This window comes from Belonocnema kinseyi, chromosome 3, assembly GCF_010883055.1.
Source record: "Belonocnema kinseyi isolate 2016_QV_RU_SX_M_011 chromosome 3, B_treatae_v1, whole genome shotgun sequence".
Taxonomy (NCBI): Eukaryota; Metazoa; Arthropoda; class Insecta; order Hymenoptera; family Cynipidae; genus Belonocnema; species Belonocnema kinseyi.
In genome coordinates, this window is record NC_046659.1 from 154,321,948 (window position 1) to 154,346,432 (window position 24,485).

Sequence of the window (24,485 nt, forward strand, 5' to 3'; positions counted from 1 at the left end):
AAATTCTTTGAACTCCCATAAAATTACTGAATTTAATTTCATAAAATCCCTCCAAATTTTTAAGAATGTTCCAAAATATTTCAAACCCTTTGAAATTCCTTTAAATTACATATTGAAATCAATTAAAAATTCATTGGAATCTGTTAAAATTCTACAAATTATTTCAAATCCTTTTTGAAATCAATTTAATATTATATAAGGAACTTTTGAAAGATCAAAAAAATTCCTTGTAATAAATTAAAAAATATTCTAGAATTTTTCAGGAGGCCTTTGAAATCTCATTTAATTATACTGAAAAATCAAATGAAAATTCCTTGGAATCTTTTTAAATACCCTAAAGATTTCAATAAACCCTTTGCTGCACCGCCCTGAAAAGCCTATTTTAAATATTGCAATCAAATAAAAATTCCCTAAAATATTTTAAATCCCTTAAAATCCCTTTAAATTAATAGAATCAATTAATCTTTTGTTATAATCTTTTTAAATATTTCAAAGCCTTTGAAATCCCTTTAAATGATTTAAATCAATAAAAAAACCTTTAGAATAATTAAAAATACCCTAGAATAATCCATTAAATTACCGAAAGTAAATGGAAAATTCCTTGAAATCTTTTAAAATACCCTAAAATATTCCAAATCCTTTGAAATCCCTTGACCACCGGTAGCTGATCGATAGAATAGCCATAGCGAACAGTATCCTCAGTGCGAGATGACGGTCAGCTGTTCAGCTGTCAGTGTCAGCATGCGTCACATGCGTCAGTTCGCTTTCAGACAGTAGTTTGCCAAGGTGTTTCGCTTCGATTTACTGATAAGTATGTACAAATATGTCATACAGAAACGAAAGAGGCAACGTTTAGCATTTAAAGATAAATGCGAGATAGTAGAAAAAGTGAAATCAGGTACCCCAAAACAAGACATTTTAAGGAAATATGGTATCTCTGACTGTACGTTAAGGACATTGTTAGCTCGCGAATCTGATTGGAATAATAAAGCTAAAAATTATGAATATTAGAACAAGAAATCATCAAAAACAGGTGAAAATATAGTTTTGGATGCTGCTGTCTTCAAATGGTTTAAGCAAGTGAGAGATAGAGGCGACCCAATAACCGGGCCGATTATCTAAGAAAAAGCTCGCATTTTTAAGGAAAAGCTTAATGGTCCACAGGCGTTCAAGGTAAACCACGGAAAACATTATTTTTAGGTGTAACGGTCAAATTTATTCCTCAGTTCTGCTAGAAATCTTGAGTTTACCCTTGTCTTCGACAAATTGAATACATGTAATTAATTTAACATCAATTTTTGTAGGTTATGTTTTGAAGTATTTTTCGCGTTTATATTTAATTCAGTTGTGTACTCAGTGAATACATACGAATAATAATATATAATAATTATAATAATATAATAACACATGAATATTTATAAGGTTATATAATAATTACCCATAATTATTGATATTTCGTACTTACGGAATATCATTAATTAATTCGAAGAAATTTTTCTTGTATTTGTGTTTGAGGCGTGTTGAACATTTTTTGGGTATAAAGTTTACTAATAACCATTCTCAAATTATTATTAATTTTAATTACATAATCAAGTATCTATAGCATATAAATATTTTTAATTTAATAATTTGAAACGTCCTGAAATTATAAGAACTCTTCGAAAAAATGTTATTTTTATAGGCAAGCAGTGGTTGGCTTCGGCGTTTCAAGAAGCGATATGGCATTCGAAGTATTCGACTGAAAGAAGAGAAATTGCCTGACGATCCTTCAAGTTCTGCAGAATTTGCAAAAAAATTTAAATCAAAAATTGAATCCGAAAATTTAAAGCTAGAAAACATTTATAATGCAGACGAGTCAGGAATTTTTTGGCGACTGTTGATGGCGTGTACTTTTGCTCTGCAATTAGAAGAAGAATTATTAATGATTGGGAAATCTGAAATTCCAGGATGCCTCAAGAATCTAATAAACGAAAATTCAAAAGAACTACACTTTAAAAATTTGGAAAGGCTCGGTGTCATCTACACTCACGAAAACAGTGCATGGATGGACAAATGCATATTCTTGCTATGGTATGTTATTTTATAGTAAAAATTAAATATATTTTTTAAATGGCATCAGGCGCGAATCCAGAAAAGTGATCAGAAAAGTAAAAAAAAAAATATTATACACATAGCGAGATATGACTAATGAAATTGACTAATTTCTAACCAATATTCAAATTTAAATATTTCAGAGTGGCCTCTAAATACCAAAACAAATTTCTGGTCATTTCCTGGTTACAAACATTTTTCCAAGGCATAAAAATTAAAATTTTTAAACTCGTTTCTTAAATAAATGTTCAATGTAAATATTGAATACTTAACTACAAAATAAAAGTATTTAAAACATTGGAACTCTTCTAAATTTAAAGTATTTTTAATTAAATTAATTCATCAAGCATTTTGATGAGGCATATTATTTATTTTTTATGTTGAAAATTCAACTTGATCGGTAACAAATTAATTTTTTTAATTGAAAATTACAATTTTATTTTTAGTTAAGAATTTATCTTTGTTGGTAAAAAATTTAATAACATTCGTAAAAATTCATTTTCTGGTTAAAGATTCATAATTTTAGTTTAAATGGGATTTTAATTGAAAATCAAATTATTTTGTTGAAATTCTTTTTCTTACAAATTAATTTTCTTGGCTAGAAATTTAACTGTTCCATTTTTTTTTAAATTTTCGATAAAAAGTGAATTTTCGTTTAAAAATTCACTTGTTTTTGTAGATATTCGTCTTTTTATGTTGAAAGTTCATTTATTTCGGTAGAAAATTAGTTTTTGGTCAAAAATTTAACAACTTTCCTGTGATTTGAAAGTATATCAAGGAAATTCATAAAATTGTTTACCGATTTTAGTTATTTTAAGAAATTTTCAAAGTCTTTAAACAATTCAAGAAAATTTCACGGATTTGAATGATTTTACGCCAGTTCGAGTGATTGTACAAGAATTATTTATGGGATTAAGAATGCTTTCAAAGCTTTTAAGGGATTTTCAGGGTGGCCACTAGACCGGGAAATGACAGTGAAATTATTTTTTGACTGGCAATTATAAAAATATTTAGAAGAGAAATCTGTCCAAGTTCGATTTCAAAAGTTTTTATAATATTTAGTTGAATTGTTATCTTTATCAATTCTGACATCATTCAGTTCACAATGCGTAATTCGAAAATCTTCTGATTTAAAGATGTTCCATTTTAGATTTTTATTTTTAATTTAGTGAGTTTTAAAAGAAAACAATAATTGATTTGTCAAAACGATTCTAAATACTTTCAAAATTCAGAATTTTCAGATTATATCCTTAAAATTAAACTTTTTCAATTCGAAAGTTTAGTCATTAAAAAAATGTAAAGGTGTGATTGAGACTTTATAAACTATTTTTAACTTAAAAATAACTTCATAATAATTTATTTTTAATCTAAAGATTTCACTAAATTTAAACTATTGTATCAGTCTCAAATATTCAATTTTGAAGGCATTTAATTTCTAATTTTTTAATTTAAAAACATTAGAATCTTGATTGTTTTTTTAATGTTTAATTTGTAAGTGAAATTTTTTAATTATGGTGTTTAAATGGCGATTGAAAAAATATGAGTAATTTTTGGAGGTATTGAAAAGTTCCGATATTAATTTAAAACTTTAAATGATTTCAAATAATTGAAAAGTTGAAATTACTCAAAATAATTTAAGCGAAGTGTGTACTGACTAAATTCGGCTATTCGTACCGAAATTTTGATGAAAATAGCCACAGCCTAATTTAAAACAAAATGTATATTTTTGTGAATTTCAAAAAAAAAAAAATTTAGAAACCTTTTTTTTAATAATTGTGAAAGGCTTCACAAGAATAAAAACATTTTCGCAAGATTTCTAGGAAAATTTAAAGTGATTTTTTATTTCGGAATATTATTCTAAAAGAATATTCAAAAAGATTTTAAAAGATTTCCAAATTTGTTAAAAGAGAATCTGGAAGATTTTAAGAATATTTTGTAAAATTTACAGGATTTTCTAAACAATTTTAAGAATTTTGTATTAAATTCAAAAGCTATTAAGAAGTTCTAAAAAAATTACAAAAATAATTTTAAAGTTGAATAAACTAAAAATAACATTTAGGCTTCTCAAGATTTTTGATATAAAATTTTGAAGCTTTTCAAGGATTTTTAAACTACTTAAGATTAAAATAATTTAATTTAAGAAGTGTTCAGTTAAAGAAAATATTATATTTTGAACGTTTCTAGCTTACAATTTTTCAAAATAATATAATATTGAACATTTTCAAAGTTTATTGTTTCTTTAATTTAGAGGTTTGAAAATGATAACTTGGATTTATATTTTTAGAATTGAATCTGAATCTTTGAACTCATTAATTGTTAAAATTAGAAATTCTAAATTTTGCACCTTATCTGCATTTCATTTAAAATTGTTCAATTAAAAAGTGCTAGTATCTCCCATTTTTTAATTATTATTGTTTAAAAAATCTACTATCACATTTTTTTTTCTAAGAATTTGTCTTTTCTTCTTAAAAGTTTGGTTACAGTTGTCATTTTTTTCCTTTTTGGGTGGAAACTTTATCTTTTTAGCATAAAAATGTTATTATTTTGTTTAAAATCAAACAATTATGTTGAGAAGTCATACTTTTTGGTTAAAAATGGAATTATTTGCGAAAAAGTTATCTTTGTTACGAAAAATTTAAATTTTTGAGTTAAAAAATGTATTTTTGGGTTGGAAATGCAAGTATTTTGTTAGAAAGTTCAACTATCTGGTTTTAAAATAATTTCTTTTTTAAAAAATTATATTTTATTGTTGAAAATTCAACTATTTTGTTGAAAGTTCGACCTTTTGGTTTGAAACTTCCAATTTTTTGGTAGAAAATTCAACTGTTTGGTTGAGAATGAACTATTTTGTAGAAAATTCGTTTGAAAATTTATCTCCTTTGCTAGAAATGTAGTATTTTTTTATTGAAAATAGAACAGTCTGGTTGAAAATTAATATTTCTTGGTTGAGGACTTAACTATTTTAATGAAAATTCGTCGTTTTGAATGAATTCAATTGTTTTAATTTTTAATTAAAATATTTTTTTGTTTGAAATAGCAATTATGAAATTTTTTTTGCGAAGTCATAGTTTTTTTATTGACGATTCATATCTTTGTTTAAAAACTTTGACTAATTTGTTGAAAGGTCATATTTTAGGGTTGAAAATTTAATTTTTTTAGTAGGAAATTCATCGTTTTATCTTGAAAATTCAACAATTTGGTTGAATTTTGTTCTTTTCATGAATAAAAAAGCTTCTTTTTCTGAAAAATAACCTCTTGTTGAAAATTAGTCTTTTTAGCTTGAAAGTGTATCTCGTTTGTTAGAAATTTCATTTTTTGTTGATGTAAAAATGCAAATGTTTGGTTGAAAATTCAACAGTTTTTTAAAAAAAGTCACCCTTTTTGGTAGAAAACTTATTTTTTGTTCAAAACTCATATTTTGATGTTGAAAATTACACTGATATATTTTTTGGTTAAAAATTTAATTATTAAAAAAATATTCTTTTTTGTTCTAAAAATGCCACGGTTTTAGCATAAATTTCTTCTTTCTTGGATAAAAACGCAACTGATTGGTTGACATTTCAACAGTTTTGTTAAAAGTCGTGATTTTTAGTTTAAAATGTACTTTTTGTTTAAAAGTCATATTTTGGTGTTGAAAAATCAATTTAAATCTTTTTTAGTTGAAAACTACTTTTTTCAATATTTGTCTTTTTAATATAAAATTTAACCGTTTTAGTAGAAATTTCACCTTTCTTGGATAAAAATGAAAATTCAACAATTTTGTTAATAAGTCATCTTTCGTTGTTGAAAATTCAAATCTTTTGTTGATAATTTTTCTTTTTGGGTTGAAAATTCAACTGTTTGATAATTTTTTTTTAACTATTTGGTTAAGAATTAACTTTTCTGTTAAGAATTCAATTATTTTTGGAGAAAATTCATCTTTTTTGTGCTAAAAATGCAACTGCCTTGAAGAAAATTCAACTTTTTGATCGAAAATTAACTGTTTTGTTCATAATTATTCTTATTTTAAGGTTGAAAATGAAACAATTTTGTAGCAAATGCGAATTTTTGCTTCAAAAATTCAACAGTTTCATTAAGATTTTTTTTCTTGGCTGAAAAATCGTTCTTGGTTAAAAATTCAACCCTTTTAATGAAAATTAGTTACATTTTATTTGAAAATTCATTTCCATTAGTAAAATTTTAATATTTTTAGGTAAAAAATGCAACTGTTTAGTTCATAATTAAGTTGTTTTCGTTAAGGATTCAACTATTTGGCTCAATTGAACCCGGTTTAATTTTAATATCAAAATTTATTTTGGCTGAAATATCTACCAAAAATTTTTTGTTGAGGCATACTTTTTTTATGAAAATTCAATTACTTGATCGAAGGTTCAACTTTTGCGGAAATTCATTTTTTTTGGTTGAGGATTTATCATTTTAATTGCAAATTTTTTTTCTTTTATTTGTTCAAAATTAATTCTTTTAACTGAAAATTAATCAATTACAGTTAAAAATTCGTTTTTTTTGTGTTTGAAAATCAATTTTTTAACTGAAAATTTAAGTAGTCCAGTTCAATATTCCATTGTTTTAGTTGAAAATTAATTTCTTTGGTGTAAAATCATTTTCTTAACTTGTTTTGTTTGGAAATAAGCTATTTTATAGATTTTTTTATTAAAAATAAAATTATAAAGTGAAAATGTAACTATTATATTGGTAGTAGAAAATTTGTCTGTTTTAGTTAAAAATATAAATTATAAGGTCTTATTATATATTGGTTTAAATAAAAATTAATTATTCCATTTTTTATATAAAATGTTATTTTTTTACTTGAAATTTTCGGAATCCAAAGCTGGAGGAAGGGGTGACATTTTATTGCAAAAAGGTTTTCAGAATAAGGCTGGGACACACCAACCGACCCAATCATAATCTTGCAGACCAGCCCTAAAAGTCATTTCCCAATTTTCATGAAAGATTTCAAAACCTTTGAAATTATTTCAAAAAATTCTAAACCTTTTATAATACTTCTTTAAATTATCAAGAATTTCAGAAAAATGAAAGGCATTCCGTAAGATTTCAAAAATTTAAAAATAATTGCAAATATTGCGGTTAATCTACGTTTTTAAAGAATTTCCTTACATTTTTAAAGGTTTTAAAGTATTTTATAGGATTGATAAGATTTTAGAATATTGAAAAAGACTTCAAAGGATTTTAGAGAATTTCCAAGATTTACAAATATTTCACGGATTTTTTAACAGATTACAGATGATTTCAATAAGTCGATATAAGTTGATATTCACTGCTATTTTTCGTAAACATTGATCCAATAACTGCGCGATGTATATTCGTCAGATGGCTCTGTTATCAAGGTCAAAAACAAGCTCACTCGATAGGACGAAATAATCCGATCAGTTCCATCGGCTTCAGTTGACTAATGGTCTCGGAGGCCCACTGCTGCTCGACATGAGCTCGCCATCGTGCTTATTTTCTAGTGGCTCCCGCTTCGAGGGAACGAAGCTGTTAGGGCACAGTGTCTTGCGACATAGCTCCTGTTTTTTCACGCCTGAGTCTGCACCGCACATCCCCTTGCAGCTACGCTCACCCATAATCGCGGCGCGGCGTCAATTCTGAGAAGGGGTATATCTGGGGTCTTTATGTCCGAGTTTGACTGTACTATGTCTTCATAATTAATATCCTCCAAAACGAATTGAGTTCAAATTTAATGTCCGCAAAAATTATAACAAATCATTAACAACTGTCAATTTAAAACTAGTTTTATCTGGTTAAAAAACCAAGTATAGCAAACTGAAAATTAACAACATAGTAATGTTCCTGATTGAGCATTTAAACGTTTGAAACTAAACCACTTTTGATTCAGAATTAAAAAAATTAAACTTTCTAAGAATTGTGCATTTAAATTATTATAATTTTAAATTGAAATTACATAAATTTTAAAGATCTCTAAGTTTATTAAGAGGTATCATATCATGTAGTATCAAATGACATTCAAAGTAATTGCATACATTTTATTGTTAAAAAGTGAGTTTCCTGTACAAAAACAATGTTCACTGTTGTTTTCACTGGTCAAAATTTCAGAACTTTAAATATTGAAAACCTTTAAAGTTTAAATATTCTTAAGATAAATGTGCCAGTCTTCATCAATGCATGGGTTGTCGACAGATGGTCAGTATTTTACATATAGTAAGCTGTTGTGTTCTTCGTTCTTAGCAAAAATGTTTTTTTCCTAAACGCTATTGCCGATCACTGACTCATCGAAGTGCCGATAACGGAAGCAGCCAGATTTCTGACTTGCCGATAACCCATGCATTCTCGTATTTATATCTTCGAACGTCTTACAATATTCATTCTAATGGGATATGTTACAAGTAATGAGTAATTTACCTTTATGAAGGCACGCGTTATTCGATAAAACCCATTTCTCAAGCTTTAACCCTCACATCACAAGGTGGGGTGTTTAGACACCCCAAGGCCCTATTTTCGCCCATGAGCTAGGCCTAGAGCGTCTCAGGGGGGTAGGAATCTCAATAGCCTCCTCTTCAGTTGTCCAATGTGCGTGGAAATGGATGAGGATCAGTAAATCATGCTACAGATGTTTAGAGAAGCGATAATATGATTTTTTACTATGCTATTTGGAATATGTGATACGTATCTTTTTCATGTTTTTAAGTATCTTTGTATGCTGCTTTTTATGCTAATATTTATGAAACTGCATTTTATTGGTCAGTATGTTATTAACGTTACTGCAAGAAGTTACTTAATCATTTATTATCCTTTATGAAATATATTATGTGTTACGGACTGTGTAAATAGCTTTTGTATTTCCTATAACTGAAAAAAAATCTTAGAAATGGAATTTTCTCGTTATAATTGAGCAGAAAATGATTGAAAAAATCCTTTGAATAATTTTATAATTTTGTGAAATACTTTAGAAACAATATTATATCATAAATCATTCATAATGTGTTTCAAAATGACTGGGGTGTGGAGACACCCCACCTTGTGGCAAATGAGACTCTGTCTCACCTTGTGGTGTGAGGTTTAAATATGCTTAATATAATTTTTTAAGCATTTGAAATCTGAAATTCGCCTTAAGCTTCCGATAACTGGCACACTTACCTTAAAACGTTGAAAATTATATGATTTCTAATCGTATATTTTAAAAATTCAATGGAGTCGTTCATGGAACTAAATTGTTATAAATCAATCATTTTCAAGTTATACATAACGCTTTTTGAAATATAAAGTACCAAAATCGATGCATGTGGAGTGACTTCAAGGTACATACCAAAAGTCAAACATAATCTCAAAACTGACGTGTGCTATAATAAATTCTCCAATTGACAGTTTAACAATGAGGATGAATGAATTTGAAGATTATTATAAATAATACGACCTCTTTTCAACAACGATAATTTTTCCAGGTACAAGGAAGTGTTTATTCCTCGAGTTTTAGAACATCAAAGAAAGAATGGAATAAGAGGAAAGGTTGTTTTACTCCTCGATAATGCTCCATGCCATCCGAGTTTGGATGAACTAAACGCGATAAATGAAAACTTTGAAATCGTATATTTGCTTCCCAATGTGACGGCCTTGATTCAGCCCATGGATCAAGAATTAATCATGAAGACGAAAAAACTCTTTAAGAAAGACTTGTTGAGGCGTATTTTGCTCAGTGAGGAAGCAGAAGGACCTGATCAGTTTTTAAAAGAATTGGACCTTCCTGATTGCTTCGAAATGTTGCGCCTCGCGTGGAACGCAGTGGAATCGTCTTCTTTTCGAAAAGCATGGAAACCGCTCTTAGGTGACTCATTGCTTCTAAACAAGGTTCCAGCTTCCGCCAATATTCAGGATTCTTCATCCAACGATGATAATTCTACCAGCGTTCTGGATCCTCCATCCAACTTGGATGCAGTTGACAACGCATCGGAATCCACAACTGATTCGATCAGTTTTCCGGACGAAAATTGCAATTTAATTTCTGAACTGTTGTCAGTGACCTTATAAACTTTGTTACAAATATTAGACACGAACCTCAAATTGCAACTAAAACCAAAAACAGTGAAACTATGTTTGGAAATCCTGATACAATAAGCTTTGTTACATGTGGTAAACGTGAACCGGAAGTTGTACCTGAAAAAGAAAACAGCGAAATTATGTTTGGAAAACCTGATATTATAAACTTTGTTACATGTGATAGACTCGAGCCAGAAATTGTACCTAAAATCGAAAATAGTGAAACAATGTTTGAAAATCCTGAACTTATGGAAATAACTCCATCAGAGAGCGAGCCTGAAATTATCAATCAAATTGAAAACAGCAAAACTATGTTTGAAAATCCTGAATCTGTTGAAATAACGTCCTCAGAGGCTTTTGTGTGCCTCATGAAGTTGAAAAATTGGGTGAAAAGGAAAGCAGAATGCTTACCGAAACTCCTTGATTACATTCGAGAAATAGAGGAGGTGATAACGTTTTAAGTTTCGATAATTGTTAGATAGTTATTTATTGGAAAGAGTTTTCAAACTCAATTTTATTTGGATTAATACAATTCAATAAAGAATTTTATATTTATAGTCTGTAAAGTATTTTTATTTTACACTATTATTAATTCTAAAATCAAAAAAATTGCATAGAACAGGGTGGCCGTTTTAATCGACGAAATAAATTCCCGGTTCGCAAACATTTTTCACGGTCAATGAAATTAAAAAGATGGAACACTGAAGCTAAAAAAATTTCCACTTGAGGTAATAAAAACTGAGCTGCAAATTAAAGCACTCAAAGTGAAACTCTTAAATTTTGAACTTTTAAAATTGAAATTTAAAAGCTTTTAATTAAAAAATGTTGTATTCAAATGCTCAATAATTTACGCGTATAAAATTGAAGGTACTAACATTTTTCAATATAAAAATATATAAATCCACGTTATCATTTTCAATGCTTTATATTAAAAAATCAATCAATGAACTTTAACATTTTCAAAATTATATAATTTTAAGGAATTTTAAGCTAGAAACATCAAATATTGAAAAAATTTTAACTGAATACTTCTTAAATTAGAAATTCAATCATTTTCTTTTGAAATAGTTTAAACATCCTTGAAAAGCTTCAAAATTTTATTTTAAAATCTTAAAAAATCTAGAAGTTGTTTTAAATTGGTTTTAAATTTAAAATTATTTTGAACATTTTTTCAGAACTTCTAAATATCTGTCAAAATGAATTGAATTTTATCTACAATTTTCAGAAAATCCTGCAAATTTTAGAAAGTTTCTTTACAATTTGGATGTATAAATAACAATTGAACATGTATTATTTTTAGGCGTCATTTAAGTAATTTAAAAAAAATAAAAACATTTTCTGAAGATTCCTAAGAAAATTAAAAATAACTTTTCATTTTAAAAAATTATTTTAAGAGAATATTTATAAAGTTTTTCAAAGATTTAAACAAATTTTTCAAAAAGATTCTACAAGATTTTAATAAAACTTTCTAAAATTTGCATGATGATTTTTAATCTTTTTAAAACTCCTAAATATCTCTTAAAATTACTCAAATTTTTTCTACAAATATTCATTTGTAAATTATACATCAAAATTTTGAAATTTCACTTACAAATTAAGCATTTTTCAAATACAACATTAATAATTGTAACGTTTAAAAGCTCTTAGAAATGTTAACGATTCCAGGCTTTTTATGTCAAACAATTCAGTTAAAGATTCTTTACTTTTGAATATTTGGTTTCAATTTACTTCTCTTAAGGCCATGTGATGAGCGGGTCACGTGACCAGATTACCGCCACTTTTTTTATTTTCCAACTTATATTCACACGAAACGTTACAAAAAGTTGAAAATTTGGGATACTAAACAAGAAGGACTAAGAATGATGAGTCTGGTCTTAAACTTTAATAATTATAAAAAAAGTTTTTTGTTGTAAATAATTTTTTGTGCTTTTTTTATAATTATTAAAGTTTAAGACCAGACTCACTTATTTATTATCCCTATTTATTATCCCAAATTTTCAACTCGATGTAGCGCTTCGTGTGAAAATAAGTTGGGAAATAAAAAAAGTGGCGGTAAGGTAGGAATTTGGTCACGTGGCCCACTCATCACATGGCCTTAAATAAAATTTCAAATATTGCTAAATATTCAATAATTCATCTTTTTTTTATTGAAACTTTCAAATTGAATGGGTTAAAAATTAAATATTTTAGTCTAAAACAATATTTTAAATTTAATAAAATCGTTTAATTAAGAATATATATTTATGAAGTTATTTTTAAGTTGAAAATAATTTATAAACTTTCAGTCACACGTTCACATTTGTTCAATGACTAAGACTTTCAAATTGAAACCGTTGAAGTTTTAACGTTAAAATCTGAAAATTCTTAAAATTTGAAGTAGTTTAAAATTGTTTTGTTAAATCGTTTTTGTTCACTTTTTATTACTTAAAGTACAGATAAATTAAAAGAAAAATTATTTATTTCTTAAATAAAAATGTTTTTTTTCCAAAATTTTCCACATCAAAGGCTTTTATTTTATGTTTGTTCAAGTCTTTAAGAAAGCATTTAAAAACTCTTTAAATTAAAAATGTAAGCTTAGAAATAAAATTTTTTAATGGAAAATTTTTAAAGTATCGAAATTTTGAATTACGCATTGTAAGTTAAATAATAGCATAATTGAAAAGTATGTTTAGATCATTGAAGTCCAGAGTTTTGGTATAAAATGCGAGAGCAAAAAAGGTTTTTTGTGATTACTTTGATTAACAATTTAATAATTGTTGCTAATTTGTTACGTGTTACAGCAAAGAGTTACCGAAAAGACATTTTCAGTCGATTCCGTAAGCATAATTTAAACATATTCGGTGAAATATATCCAAACTGTTAATTTGTTTATTAACATTGTTAAAATAATTAAAACTCGTACATTTTAAAAGTATCATATTGAAGAGTCATTACAAAGACATTCTTAGTTCATTCCGTGAAAAAAATTGATTCTATTTATGGAAAAATAGCCAAACTCTGAATTTGTTCATGAAAAAAGTTTTAAAAATTAATAATTATTTTAAATTTGTAAAACACTGTAGAAAAAGTAATCGAAAAAATATTCTTAGTTAATTCTTTTAAAAAATGAGCCTATTAGTTCAAAAATCGACAACGTCTGAATTCTGTTTTGTATAGGTTTGAATAATTAATTATTCTTATAAATTTGCAAAGTGCCGTAGAAAACGGTCATCGCGAAGACATTCTTAGTTATTTCTGTAAAACAATTGAGTCTACTAATTGAAAAATAGCCAATCTTTGAATTTGTTTATGTATATGTTTGAATTGTTTGAACTTCTAAAATCCCATTTAATTACTGAAATATATTAAATAAATATCCTTGGAAGCTTTTAAAGTTTGCTGAAATATTATAAACTCTTTGAAACCCCTCGAAATTGTTTTGGATTAAATTAATCTATATTATTTCAAATCCTTTAAAACGATTTGAAATTCCTTGAGAATTTTTAAAAATCTTGATAATTCCTTGGAATCTTAATTATTTCCAATCCTATTAAATTACTGAAATTAATTAAAACATTTTGGAATATTTTAAAATGCCCTGAGATATTTTAAATCCTTTGCAATGGTTTTTAAATATTTTGAAGTTCCTTAAACTTTTGAAGCTCTTGAAAGTTCTTTAGGTCCTATAAAAATACCATAAAATCCTTGAAATTTTTGGAGTACCTTCAATGTTATTGAAATCTATTTAAAATAACTTGGATTAATTCCAAATTCCTAAAAATATTTCAAAATCTTTAGAATCCCATTAAATTAATTAAATCCATTAAAGAAAATTCCATAGAATCTTTTAAAATAACCGAAAATATTTCGGACCCTTTGAAATCCTTTAAAATGATCGAAATCAATTCAAAATTCTCAGGAATCTTAAATAACTAAAATTAATTAAAGCATTTTGGAATATTTTAAAATGCTCTAAGATATTTCAAATCCTTTGAAATGCTATTAAATTAATCGAATAAAATTAATGAAAAATTCTTTGGAATCTTTTAAAGCACCCTAAAATATTTCAAAGGCTTTGAATTTTTTTTTTAATTGATTAAAATCCATTAAAAAGTCCCTAAAACATTTTTCTTTTGATAATTCCCTGCAAGTTTTAGAAATGCCCTCTAATCTTTCAAATCGTTTAGAATCGCCTCAAATTATTGAAATATTTTTATTCAACATTTCTTGGAATCTTTTTAAATACCATAAAATATTTCAAACCCTTTGAAATCTCTTGATATTTTTCCAAGCTCTTGAAAATGCCTTGGAATAAAAAATTGCCAAAGATAATGAAAATTCTTAGAAATCCCTTGGAACATTTTAAAGCTATTAAAAATTGCTTAAATGCTATAAAAATCTCCCAAAATATTTCAATTCGTTCGAAATCTTTTGAATCTCTTGAAAATGTCTTGTAATATTTTTTCAAATGTACCCTAAAATATTTCTAATTCTTTGAAAACCCATTCAATGACTGAAAAGTCATTTGAAATAAACACCCTTAAAATATTTCAAATTCTTTGAAATTCCATTAAATAATTGAAAAGTCAGTTGAAAATTCCTTGTAGTTTTAAAAATATCCTAAAATATTTCATATCCTTTGAAATCAATTTTAATAAATTACACCAATGATATTTTTGTTGTAATATTTGTAAATGCCCGAAAATATTTGAAACCCTTTAAATCCCATTAAATTATTGAAATTATTTCAAAATTCGTTTTATAATATTTAAAAATACCCTTGTATATTTCAATTTCTTTACCAAAAAGGAGATCCCTTGATCGATATATTTTTTTTAAATCTTGAAAATGCGTTGAAATAATTTAAATTTGTCTCTATTATTTCAAATCCTAGCTCTTCAAAATGCCTTGGAATACAAAAAATACTCTAAAAAATTGTAAATCCTTCAAAATCTATCGAAATTTTATGAGATTCTTCACAGCCATATACAAATATTTTTTAATTCCTTGAAATCATCAGTATCCTAGAAAATCTATTGTAAATTCCTTAGAATCTTGTAAAATTCCGTTAAAAAATTAAACCCTTTGGGGTTTAATTAAAAAAAAAAAATTACTGAATACGATCGAAAATTCCTTGCAATCTTTTAAAATAAACTAACATCTTTCAAATACTTTGAAATCAATTAAAAGTTCACTAAAATATTTCAAATCGCTTGAAATCCCATTAAATTACTAAAATCGATTGAAAATTCCTTGCAATATTTTTAAATAAATTAGCATCTTTCAAACCCTTTGAAATATTTTTAAATGATTGAAATCAATTAAAAATTTATTAAAATATTTAAAATCAATTAAAAAGTCACTAAAATATTTAAAATCAAATAAAAAGTCACTAAAATATTTGAAATTGAATAAAAATTCACTATAATATTTAAAATCAAGTAAAAATTCACTAAACTATTTAAAATTGATTAAAAATGCACTAACATATTTTTAATCAATTAAAAATGTACTAAAATATTTAAAATCGATTAAGAATGCACTATAAACATTTATAATCAATTAAAAATTCGCTAAAATATTTAAAATTCTTTTAAATCCCTTTACCACCAGTAGTGAAGCGATAAAAGCGGGCAGTACTATCAGTGCGAGAGCACGGTCAGCTGGTCACTGGTCAGCTGTTAACAATTAGCATGCGGCAGTTGCAGTTCGCTTTCTGACAGTAGTTTGTTGAGGTGCTTCGCTTCGAGTGACTGACAATTATAATTATGTACAAATATGTCATGCAAAAACAAAAGAGGAAGCGTTTAACGTTTAAACAAAAATGTGAGATATTAGAAAAAGTGAAAGCAGGTACCTCAAGACAATCCATTTTGCAGGAATATGGTATCTCGGATACTACCTTAAGGAAATTGTTAGCTGAAGGAGATGATTTGAACAGTAAGAGTAAAAATTATGAATATCTGAATAAGAAATCGTCAAAAACAAGTAGTGATGTCCGTTTGGATGCCGCTGTCTTCGAATGGTTTAAGCAAGCCAGAGACAGAGGTGATCCAATCACCGGGCCGTTTATCCAAGAAAAAGCTCGCATTTTGAACGAGAAGTTCAAAAAGGAAGAGAAGTTTGATCCGCAAAAGTTTAAAGTAAGCAGAAAATATATTATTTTTACGTGTAATGGCAAAATTTATTCCTCATTTCCGCTAAAAAATTAGTTTACACTTGTCTCTGAGAAATTAAATGCATATTGTTTATTAATTACAACACATTTTTTAGGTTATGTTTTGATTTGAAACATTTTTTTGATGATAAAGTTTAGACGAATTTATTAAGTTTATTAAGACGAGCTCAATTTATTATTTAATTCAATCGCATCGATGAATCCTTACTTAATTTAAACAAATTTTGTGTAGGTTATGTTTGGGATTTGTAACTTTTTTTTTGACATAACGTTTATTAATACCCACATTAAAAGTATTATTAAATTTAGTTACATGCTCAAGTAACTATCCGTTATGAATAGTTTTAAGAAGTTTTAAAGGTTCTAAAATACTAAGAACTTTTCGAAAAATATGTTATTTTTACAGGCAAGCACGGGCTGGCTTCGATGTTTCAAAAAGCGGTACGGCATTCGCGGTATTCGTTTAAAAGGAGAGACATTATCCAACGATCCTTCAAGTGTTGAAGAATTTGCGAAAATTTTGAAATCGAAAATTGAATCCGAAAATTTAAAGCTAGACAACATTTATAATGCAGACGAGTCAGGAATTTTTTGGCGACTGTTGATGGCGTGTACTTTTGCACTACAATTAGAAGAAGAAGAGAATTCGAAGAGAGAGCAATGCAACGAACGTGTGACAGCTTTATTTTGCGCCAATTCCTCTGGAAGTCATCGAATTCCCCTGTTAATGATTGGGAAATCTGAAATTCCAGGATGCCTCAAGAATCTAATAAACGAAACTTCAAAAGAACTACACTTTAAAAATTTGGAAAGGCTCGGTGTCATCTACACTCACGAAAACAGTGCATGGATGGACAAATGCATATTCCTGCTATGGTATGTTATTTTATTCTCAAAATTAAGTATATTTTTTAATTGGCATTAGGCGCTAATCCAGAAAAGTGATCAGTAAAGTAAAAAAAAATGGTATACACATAGCGAGATGTGACTCATAAAATTGACGAATTTCTAACCAATATTCAAATTTAAATATTTCAGAGTGGCCTCTAAAAACAAAATCAAAGTTTTGGTCATTTCCTGGTTACAAAACATTTTTCCAAGGCTTAAAAATTAAAAAATTTAAACTCGTATCTTGAAAAAAATGTTCAATTTATATATTGAATACTCAACTACAAAATAAAAGTATTTAAAACATTGAAACTCTGCTAAATTTAAAGTATTTTAAATTAAATTAATTCATTCATCAAGTTTCTTAGGAGGCATATTATTTATTTGTAAAAAAGCGTTCAGAATGGGACTGGTGATTTAAAAGTATATCAAGGAAATTCATAAAATTGTTTCCCGATTTTAATTATTTTAAGAAATTTTCAAAGTTTTTAAACATTTCAATAGAATGTAAACGGATTTAAATGATTTTACGCCAGTTCGAGAGATTGTACAAGAGTCAATTAAGGGATTAAAAAAATTTTCAAAGTTTTTAAGGGATTTTCAGGGTGGCCGCTGGATCGGGAAATGACAGTGAAATTTTTTTTTGACTGGCAATTATAAAAATATTTAGAAGAGAAATCTGTCCAAGTTCGATTTCAAAAGTTTTTATAATATTTAGTTGAATTGTTATCTTTATCAATTCTGACATCATTCAGTTTACAATGCGTAATTAAAAATTAAAAGCGTTTGAAGTTGCAAATTTTGGATAAAAAACATATTTAGTTTATGAACTGTAAATATAAATAAATAATTATCAAAATCGAATAATAATTGATTTATCAAAATGATTCTAAATCCTTTCAAAATTAAGAATTTCCAGATTTTAGCTATAAAATTAAACTTTCAATTCGAATGTCTTAATCATTAAAAAAAATGTAAAGGTGTGATTAGAATTTTATAAACTATTTTTAACTTAAAAATAACTTCACAGTAATGTATTTTTAATTCAAGGCTTTCAGTAAATTTAAACTATTGTATCAGTCTAAAATATTCAATTTTTAGACATTTATTTTTCAAATTTTTTAATTAACAAAAAATACAATTTTGATTTTTTTATGTTTAATTTGTAATTGAAAATTTTGAATTATAGTGTTTAAATAGCGATTGAAAAAATATGAGTAATTTTTGGAGATATTTTTAAGTGTTGAAAAGTTTCAAAATTAATTTAAAACTTGAAATGATTTCAAATAATTTAAAAGTTGAAATTACTCAAAATAATTTAAGCGAAGTGTTTACTGATTAAATTCGGCTATTCGTACCGAAATTTCGGTAAAAATAGCAACAGCCTGATTTAAAACAAAATGTAGATTTTTGCGGATTTCAAAAAAAAAAAATCTAGAAACTTTTTTTAATAGTTGTGAAAGGCTAAACAAAAATTAAAACATTTTCGTAAGATTTCTAGGGAAATTTAAAGTGATTGTTCATTTCGGAATATTATTTTAAAAGAATATTCAAAAATATTTTAAAAGATTTCCAAAATTGTTAAAAAAAATTTTTTTTTAATTTTCTAAAAAAAAAATTAGGATTTTCTATTATTTTCAAAAAATATTTAGAAGTTCTAAACAAATTCAAAAATAATTTAAAAGTTCAATAAATTTAAAACAACATCTAGGCTTCTCAAGATTTTGAAAGAAAATTTTGAAGCTTGTCAAGGATTTTTCTACTACTTAAGATTAAAATAATTTAATTTAAGGAGTGTTCAGTTAAAAACAAATATATTTTTAACATTTCTAGCTTAAAATTCTTCAAAATAATATAATTTAGAAAATTTTAAAGTTCATTGTTTCTTTAATTGAGATGATTGAAAATGATAACTTGGATGTATATTTTTAGCATTGAATCTGAATCATTGAACTAATTAGTTATTAAAGTTAGAAATTCTAAATGTTGCGCCTTATCTGAATTTCATTTTAAATTGTTCAATTGAAAAGTGTTAGTATCTTCCATTTTTTTACGTGTAAATTATTGAGCAATTGAATACAAACTTTTAGATTTAAAAAGCTTTTATATTTTAATTTCATAAGTTCAAAATTGAAGAGTTCCATTTTGAGTGCTTTAATTTGTATTGTATTTTTTATTACTGTAAATGGAAAAATGTTTAGCATTAGAATTCGCTTTTTCAAATATTATTCACAGTGAAAAGTGTTTAAGAACCGTAAAAAATCAGGAAATAATCGGGAATTTTATTCCTCGATTAAAACGGCCACCCTGGAATTTTGATGGATTTCAATAGATATACAAAATTCAAAATATTTTATAATATTTCTATAAACTGCAAAGAATTTTGGAAAAATGAAATGCAATTCATCAATATGATCAAATATTTTAAATATTTCACAAAGGCTTCATTGATTTTCCAAAGATTTCAACAATTAAAAAATATATAACAAATATTTCGAAATTATTCAAAATATTGTATAATGATTTCTCAAAGATTTTGAATACATATTTCTCAAAGATTTAAAATATTTCGAAATATTTCAGAAAGTTTTCAAAAATATTTCCAATATTTCGCAAAGATTTCAGATAGTTTAAAAATATTTCACAACGGCTTCAATGATTTTCCAAATATTTTAACAATTTAAAAAATATAACAAGTATTTCAAAAGTATTCTAAATATCTTATAAAGGTTTCAGTAATTTCTCAACAAAGATTTTAAAGGCTTTGCCAATATTTCCAGGGTGGCCGCTGGACCGGGAATTTTATGGAAGCGGGAAATTAAAGAATTTTAAAATGCAGTTTTAAAGGTTAAAAAAAATTTTAAATTTGAATTTTTTAAAATCGAAGTTTTTTTTATAAAAAACAGGGTGGCCGCCAGACTGGGAAACCGGGAATTTTACGAAGTTTCAAAACGAAAATCATCCCGTGTTCGATTTTAATAGTTTTTAAAATAATTAAAGTGCAATTTTGAGAAGAAATCTGAACAATAATTGATTTGACAAAACAATTCTAGATCCGTTCAGAATTTGAGAATTTCCAGATTGTAACTGTTTCAATCCGAAAGTCTTGATAAGAATTAAAATTAATATATCATTTATTCCGATAATTTTATTTTTAAATAAAAATTTTCATGATTTATCAATAATATATTTTTAATTCAGAGTTTCAGGTATTCCTTTATATTATTTTCTATATTAAATTTAATAAATAAATTTATTAATAAATTATTTCTATTAATTTTTTTAGCCTTTAAAAATGTAAACGTGCAATTCACTATTTTCAACTTAAAAATAAATCCATAATAATATAGTCATACTTAAAGGTTTGTATTAAATTAAAAATATTGTGAGTCTAAATTACTTATTTTTTATCCCATTTTAATTTGAATTTTCTTAATGCAGGAAAAGAATAAGTATTTAATATTTAGCAATATTTTATTGTTAATTTAAAACGAGTCAATTGAAACCAAATATTTAAAAAAATAAACAATTTGAAACTGAATTGTTTTCCGTAGAAAGCTTTGAATCTTTAGATTTTCGAAGAACTTTTAAACTTTTAGCTTTACAATTGTAATTGTTCTAATTAAAAAGTGTTTAAATTATAAGTGAAATTGTTAAATTTTGACGCATAAATAACAATTGAACACTTATTATTTGTAGACAAAATTTGAGTAATTTTAAGACATATTTAGAAGTTTTGAAAATATTCAAAATTAATAAAAAACTTGAAATTATTTCGAGTAATGTATACGAAGTGTGTTAACATTTTTTGCAAAACTTCGAAATATATTTTTTAATTATTCGAAATTTTGCTATAATTTTTGAAAATCCTGCAAATTTAAAAAAATCTTAAAAATCTTCCATGTTCTTCTTTGATAATTTTTTTAATCTCTTAAAATCTTCTCAAACTTTCTGTTACAATCACTTATCAAAGTGAAAAATTATTTTCAATTTTCCTAAGAATCTTAAGAAATTTTTTTATTATTTTGTAGTCTTTCACAATTCTTAAAAAAATTCTAAATTTTTTGTTTGAAATCTGCAAAAATCTAAATTTTATTTTAAATTCGCCTGTAAGTATTTCAAATTCTTTCAAGTTCTAAAATTAATTCGAATCTTTTTAAAACTTCTAAATATCTCTTAATATTACTCTAATATTTTTACAAATAATAAGTGTTCTATTGTTATTTATAAATTCAAATTTAATTTTTCTTTTAATATGTAGGATTTTCTAAAAGTTATAGAAAAAATTCAATTCATTTTGAAATATATTTAAAAGTTCCGACAAAAAATTTTAAAATGTCTTTGAATTTGGAAAAATTTTAAACCCCTTTTAGATTTATCAATATTTTGAAATTAAATTTTAAAGCTTTTGAAGATTGCCTAGACTATTTAAAATAAAAATAATGTATCTTTTAATTTCAGAACTGTTAAGTCAAACAAATTATTTTTCCATTTTTAATCTGTCTAGCTTAAAATTACTAAAAATAATATATTTTAGAAAATTTGTAAAGTTCATTGCTTGATTCTTTAATTTAGAGTATTGAAAATGTTGATGTGGATTTATATTTTTGGAACTTAATCTGAATTTTTGAACTCTATAATTTATAAAAGTTCTAAATTTTGCAGTTTATTTGCATTTTACTTAAAACTGTTCAATTTAAGTGTTAGTACCTTCCATTTGGTTCCACTTTAAATGCTTAAATTTGTTGTTTATTGTTTATCACTTTATATGGAAAAATGATTAGAATATAGTTTGATTTTTTAAATTTCATTGACCGTGAAAAATTTTTGCGAACCGGGAAAAAACCGGGAAAATGACAGGGAATTTTTTTCTGCGATTAAAACGGCCACCCTGATTTCGGATAGATTTAAAAGATTTCATAGACTTAAAAAAAGATTTAAAAGATTTCACAAAGTTTTTAATCATTTATAAAAATTTTTCAAATGTTTATAAAATATTTGAAATATTTCTCAAAGACTTTCAAAACATTTAAAAGCTTTCAATGATTTCTGAAATATTTCACAAACATTCCAAATATTCGACAAAGATTTCAGCGATTTCCCTAAGATTTCAAAGATTTTACAAATATTTCAAATGTTTGATAAAGATTTCGGGTTGATTAAGAAGATTTCACAAAGACATAAATTATTTTACAGATTTCAGGTAGGTTTTTTAGAAAAATTCGAACGATCAGATGAATGTAATCATTCTGGTTAATTCATCAAACAATTTGATCAGACATATTATTTATTTTCAAAAGAAATCGTTCAGAAACCGGCTGGCATACACCAACCAACCCGATAAAAGTCTTGCTTCCCAAATTTCTTAGAAGAATAAAAAAAATTTGAATGATATCCAGTTTTTGCGAAGTTTTTAAACATTTCAAGAAAATTTAAACGATTTTTTAGATTTTACGGCAGTCCAAGGGATTATACAAAAGTTGATTATGGGATTATAAATAATGTCAAAGATTTCAAGTAATTTGTAACGGATTAAAATACATATAAAAACAATCCAAAATATTTTATAATACTTGTTTAAACTGCAAAAAATTTCGGAAAAATGAAGGGATCTCGTAGGATTTCAAAGATTTAAAGATTATTAAAAATATTTCCGTTATTTAAATTCTTTCTTTTATTTTGAATTCTTTAAATTTCGAAAGATTTGAAAGAATTTTTATAGGATTAAAGAGGTTTTAGAATACTGAGAAAGACTAAGAGATTTCAGAAAATTTTCCAAATTTACAAATATTTCTCTGGATTTTTAAGACATTTGATAAGATTTCAGTAATTCTGAGAAATTTACAAATAAATGGCATAATTTTCTTTGTTTTTTTAAACAACGATAAATTGTTTCAGGTACAAGGAAGTGTTCATTCCTCGAGTTTTAGAACACCAAAGAAAGAATGGAATTACGGGAAAGGTTGTTTTAATTCTCGATAATGCCCCATGCCATCCGAGTTCGGATGAACTAAACGCGATAAACGAAAACTTTGAAGTCGTGTATTTGCCTCCCAATGTGACGGCCTTGATTCAGCCCATGGATCAAGAATTAATCATGAAGACGAAAAAACTCTTTAAGAAAGACTTGTTGAGGCGTATTTTGCTCAGTGAGGAAGCAGAAGGACCTGATCAGTTTTTAAAAGAATTAGACCTTCCTGATTGCTTCGAAATGATGAGCCTCGCGTGGAATGCAGTGCAATCGTCTTCTTTTCGAAAAGCATGGAAACCGCTCTTAGGCAACTCATTGCTTCTAAACAAGGTTCCAGCTTCCGGCAATATTCAGGATTCTTCATCCAACAATGATAATTCCTCCAGCGTTCTGGATCCTCTATCCAACTTGGATGCAGTTGACAACGCACCGGAATCCACAACTGATTCGATCAGTTTTCCGGACGAAAATTGCAATTTAATTTCTGAACTGCTGTCGGGACCAGATTATTCCGTAGAAAAAACAAGAGAATTTCTCCTGAATTGGTTTGAAAATGATCAGCTTGATAGCGATTGCGGCTGGAAGTTATCATCAGACAGTGATCTTATAAACTTTGTTACAAATATTAGACGCGAACCTCAAATTGCAACTAAAACCAAAAACAGTGAAACTATGTTTGGAAATTCTGATACTATAAGTTTTGTTACATGTGGTAGACTCGAGCCTGAAATTGTCCCTAAAATCGAAAACAGGGAAACTATGATTGGAAATACTGATTTTGTCAACTTTGTTACGTGTGGTAAACGGGAACCGGAAATTACAGCTGAAAACGAAAACAGCGAAACTATGTTTGGAAAACCTGATATTATAAACTTTATTACCTGTGATAGACTCGAGCCGGAAATTGTACCTAAAATCGAAAACAGTGAAACAGTGATTGAAAATCCTGAACTTATGGAATTAACGCCGTCAGAGGGCAAGCCTGAAATTATCAATCAAATTGGAAACAGTGGAACTGTGGTTGATAATCCTCAATCTAGGAAAATAACGTCTTCGGAGGCTTTTGTCTGCCTCATGAAATTGAAAGATTGGGTGAAAAGTGAAGCAGAATGCTTACCGAAACTCCTTGATTACATTCGAGAAATGGAGGAGGTGATAACCGAACGTACAAAGCGCGAAATTTCGCAAAATATATTGTAGATAAGAAAGTAACCCGTTACCTTCTCTGTACTTTTTTTTTTATAAAATAATTTATACCTCGTTTTAAGTTCCAATAAGCTTTAGACAGTTATTTATTTAAAAGAGTTTTCAAACTCAAGTATGTTTCCATTTATGCAATTTAATAAAAAAAATTTATATTAATAATCT

General features: G+C 26.4%; 1 protein-coding gene across 2 annotated transcripts; it reads left to right on the forward strand.

Annotated features, from left to right (window-relative positions):
* Positions 1-1,925: 1,925 nt before the first annotated feature.
* On the forward strand, positions 1,926-24,482 carry LOC117169061 (jerky protein homolog-like). 2 transcript variants are annotated; one of them, XM_033355166.1, is made up of 4 exons: positions 1,926-2,070; positions 15,960-16,223; positions 16,665-17,134; positions 23,045-24,482. In XM_033355166.1, the coding sequence occupies exons 1-4, from the start codon at positions 2,041-2,043 to the stop codon at positions 24,315-24,317; spliced, it is 2,037 nt and encodes a 678-aa protein (XP_033211057.1). In that variant the 5' UTR covers positions 1,926-2,040; the 3' UTR covers positions 24,318-24,482. The 2 variants fall into 2 exon arrangements, with proteins under 2 accessions (XP_033211057.1, XP_033211056.1); XM_033355165.1 differs by lacking the exon at positions 1,926-2,070 and having other exon boundaries at positions 15,694-16,223.
* The last annotated feature ends 3 nt before the right edge of the window (positions 24,483-24,485 follow it).

What these genes read in the sequence shown, in the direction of transcription:
- LOC117169061 (XM_033355165.1), top strand. Translation starts at nt 15,849, where the DNA reads ATGTACAAATATGTCATGCAAAAACAAAAGAGGAAGCGTTTAACGTTT. An exon ending in TTGATCCGCAAAAGTTTAAA is followed by an intron (nt 16,224 to 16,664) that starts GTAAGCAGAAAA and finishes TTATTTTTACAG; the next exon opens with GCAAGCACGGGCTGGCTTCG. An exon ending in AAATGCATATTCCTGCTATG is followed by an intron (nt 17,135 to 23,044) that starts GTATGTTATTTT and finishes AAATTGTTTCAG; the next exon opens with GTACAAGGAAGTGTTCATTC.